Below are 3,490 nucleotides of genomic sequence, written 5' to 3' on the forward strand. Positions count from 1 at the left end.
TTATATCAAGTTCAACACTTTCGTGACACAATTATGAACCTTGAGTTTTATGAATATGCACACTTGGAGTGACATTGAGCCTATGATGTCACAATGTTGTAGTGTAAAAGAACAAAACGCTAATCGGATCATAAGACGCCTATTGCACCTGCATTTATGCAAGCAAGAGGTGGAGGTGGGTGGAGGCAACAAAGCATTAAGAATATAATGCACAAAATCTCTTTTCCTTAGAAATTTCGTATGAATCAGGAGACACTAAAACACGTAATATTTCCAAGTTTACTTTTTCCTAGGAGTAATTTCACCATTGCTTACAATATGCCTGTAACATCAACGTATGACACAAAAGACAAAGAGTGACAAATGCAAAGCGGTATGCAGATACCATGAATATGTGACGCCAAGGAAGTGCTTGATGAGTTTCCCCTATAGTATATACATAATACCACCATACATAAACTTGCCCAAATCCATGCCACCAGGTCTAAATTGAGAACTTAATGGCATGCCTCTATATCTCCACCTTGCAGGCCCAGAACCTTCACACGAGAGGTGAATTTAAAAGCTTGGAAGTTGGAGGCACGAACAAGTGACAAGTAGGGACACTCTGGTATAGAGCATTTTCATGAGTTGAAGGTGCAGAAAACGCACGTGAGAAAGAGATAAGAGCACATGATGGTTGTACTATCCGGTATGTGCAAGGCCTAGAAGAGTTGGTCAAGTCAGTTCTCAAAAAAAATGTTTTTTTCAACCCTTAAAATTAAAGACAATGCTTAGGCTTAACCATGATTTAGACTTGAAAATCACTAAAAATCATACAAAGACCAAGATCTAATGACAAAAGTGTTTTTTTATTCGAGTCTCAGAACGAGCTTGCTCGCTTACGACCTCGTCTCGAAAAACAAAACAAACAAACTAAAATGTACAAATTTCATCCTTCAAAATTAAAGGTAACGATAGAATTCCAACCTGGATTTCAAAATTTCAACCCGGATAATTATACTACGAACCCCAAACTTAACGCATAAGGTTTAGGGGCCCGCTAGTTCGTGCAGAAGGGCTTGGAGTTTTGTGTGCGATGACCCTCCGACCTGTAAGGTTCTCTCACTAGCTTCTCTGAGCCGTGCGGCATTCTTTCTCGCTATGTTTCCTTCTTCACATTCCATCAATCCTCTAATAACTCGTTCCACTTCGCCTCTGGTAACCACGCCACCACCAAATTTGAGTCCAGGCTGAAACCTCAGCCCGATCTTCCACTCTTCTGCGATGTATTTGGCGTTGAGGTATTGGTCTGCAAAGTAGGGCCAACAAAGCATGGGGACCCCTGTGGCGACGGCTTCCATGGTGGAGTTCCAGCCGCAGTGGGTGAGGAAGCCGGCTACGGCAGGGTGCGAGAGGACGCGGAGCTGCGGAGCCCATCGAATGAAGTACCCGCAATCCTTATAATAGCCGTTGAAGCAACACTCACCGAAGCCCTCAACAAGATCCGGCCGTAACGCCCATAAGAACCGCTTCTTGCTGGCCTCCAAACCCCCGAGAACCTCCTCAAACTGCAGCCTAGACAGGACGGTGATTGTGCCGAAGGATATGTAGATGACGGACTTCGCCGGCTGTCGATCGAGCCAATCCGCGTAGTGAGTCTCTTCTGGCCACAGGCTGGTCGTGCTCTCATTCACCAACTCGCCGACCAGCGGGCCCACGCCGTAGACAGGCACGTTCACGCGCGAGCGCATCGCTTCAAAGGCATGACCCTCCAGTTCGTCGAAGCTATTGACGACAATGGCACGGGCTCTCTCGTATGCTATACGGCACTCGCGTACCCCTACGCTGTACATGTACTCCGTGTCATCTACTACATGTGCGTACATTGGGAGGTCTACGTTTCGCAGAGGGGGCAGGCCGGGAAGGTTTCCGTGAAACAGACCGCTCGGCAGCTGGGAGCTGGCGTTTATTACTGCAAACAACATTTAGCGAACCGTAGTTAGCACTAAATACGTGAGTTAACAAGCAATCGAATATGTGCAGGGTTTACCGTCTTTCATAGGGATTAGCCCGTCTAGCACGTAGAAGCATAGCAGGTTTCTGCTCTGACTGGAGGGGAAGAGCGCCACCCATGGCAAGTTGAACTTATCGGCCACCTTGTGTGTAGGACTCGCTGTGAAGACATCCGAAAGCAAGCAAGTGACCGGCGAGCCTTCGTTAGAAAGACGCTCCACCAGCTGCTCCAGCGCTGCAGTGAGGCCTTCCACAGCTTGGAAGAAATTTTGAAAGGAGAACCGGAAATCGTTGGCCATGTCCAGCCCCGCGATGGGGATGTGAGCTCTTCGGATATCCAACCCCTCTGAGCTTGTAGATCTACTCATGCTGACTTTGGTCATTCGGTCGTGAATAGGCTCTACGTTGGCAAAGGTTACGATGAAGCCTTCGGAGGCCAATATTTTGCACAGGCGCATGAGTGGGTTAATATGGCCTTGGGCCGGCAAAGGAATTGCAAGGACATGGGGTTTCGCCATGGCCATAGCTGAAAGGAAAGGAGTTCCGAGCAATATATAAAATGTAGCTACGGGTAGAGCACAGGGCTTGCAGAAGGGTCTTAGCCTCGTGGGTAAGATATAATAGCTACTGATTGCGTGGTTGAACATACCAGTCTTCTCAAAGTAGCAGAGTCCCAAACGGAGTTCTTTCCTCTGTAGCCACGCCTCTCGAGACTCGCACTGATTAGACTCGCACTGATTGGAGCCTGTGTGCATTCCCATGCCGATCGCCGCCCGCTTTTTACAGATTGTGGGAGGGAAACTCGTTGTTAGAACTTTATTAAATTTCGGCGAGAAACACCGGTTTATATACCACCGGACTCCAGTTACAAGGAACCGTAGCGAGCGTGGATCGAACTCGTTTGTTAGAACTTTAGATAATAGAGCCGGTGAACTTCATTATGTCCTTCAAAGCGGACAGAGGTTAAGCACGTTGACTTCTCGTCATTTTGAACTCGTGGGAATAGCAGGGGGCAAGCACACGTATAAATGACCGCGTGCCCGAATCTCACATGACACGTTCAAATGACGGTGTCCTGGAATTCTCAGGTTTTAAAAATATCTACAAGACTACAACATCTTACGTTCGGTGGAGCCACTACGCACTCCTGTTGGGCATATCTTTTTTTTTTTCCATAAGCGCGGTGAATTGAATTAGAATAGAACAAAAATTACATCGGCTTGATTGGTTGTATCCTAGTCATATGGATTCACCCTTGTCTGGTACTATGGTTTCTCCCTAGTTGGGCATATCTTGTAATTGTAAGTAACTATCTTGTAATTATTCATACATTCCATCACTTCAACACTTGAAAGTGAGATGAATGCTTAAATATCATGAGTGTTTGGGTAATATATCATGCTAATACAATTCAGTGCTCACATAAACCGGTTCGTAGCATAATTTTCTCGCCTGAAATTTAGAAATCTCGGTTGAAATTCGGCATTGCCTTTGA

The 3,490-nt window shown here is 46.3% G+C and overlaps 1 protein-coding gene across 1 annotated transcript; it reads right to left on the bottom strand.

The window, feature by feature from the left end:
* Window positions 1-728: 728 nt before the first annotated feature.
* Window positions 729-2,798, bottom strand: LOC147641344 (UDP-glycosyltransferase 85A1-like). Its single transcript, XM_086820660.1, has 2 exons — window positions 2,033-2,798; window positions 729-1,954 (listed from the first exon to the last, which is right to left on the bottom strand). Exons 1-2 carry the CDS (start codon window positions 2,754-2,756, stop codon window positions 1,032-1,034), a joined length of 1,647 nt encoding a protein of 548 aa, XP_086676786.1. The 5' UTR covers window positions 2,757-2,798; the 3' UTR covers window positions 729-1,031.
* Between the last annotated feature and the right edge of the window lie 692 nt (window positions 2,799-3,490).

This window comes from Cibotium barometz, chromosome 2, assembly GCF_041138505.1.
Source record: "Cibotium barometz isolate CiBa-2024 chromosome 2, ASM4113850v1, whole genome shotgun sequence".
NCBI classification, from domain to species: Eukaryota; Viridiplantae; Streptophyta; class Polypodiopsida; order Cyatheales; family Cibotiaceae; genus Cibotium; species Cibotium barometz.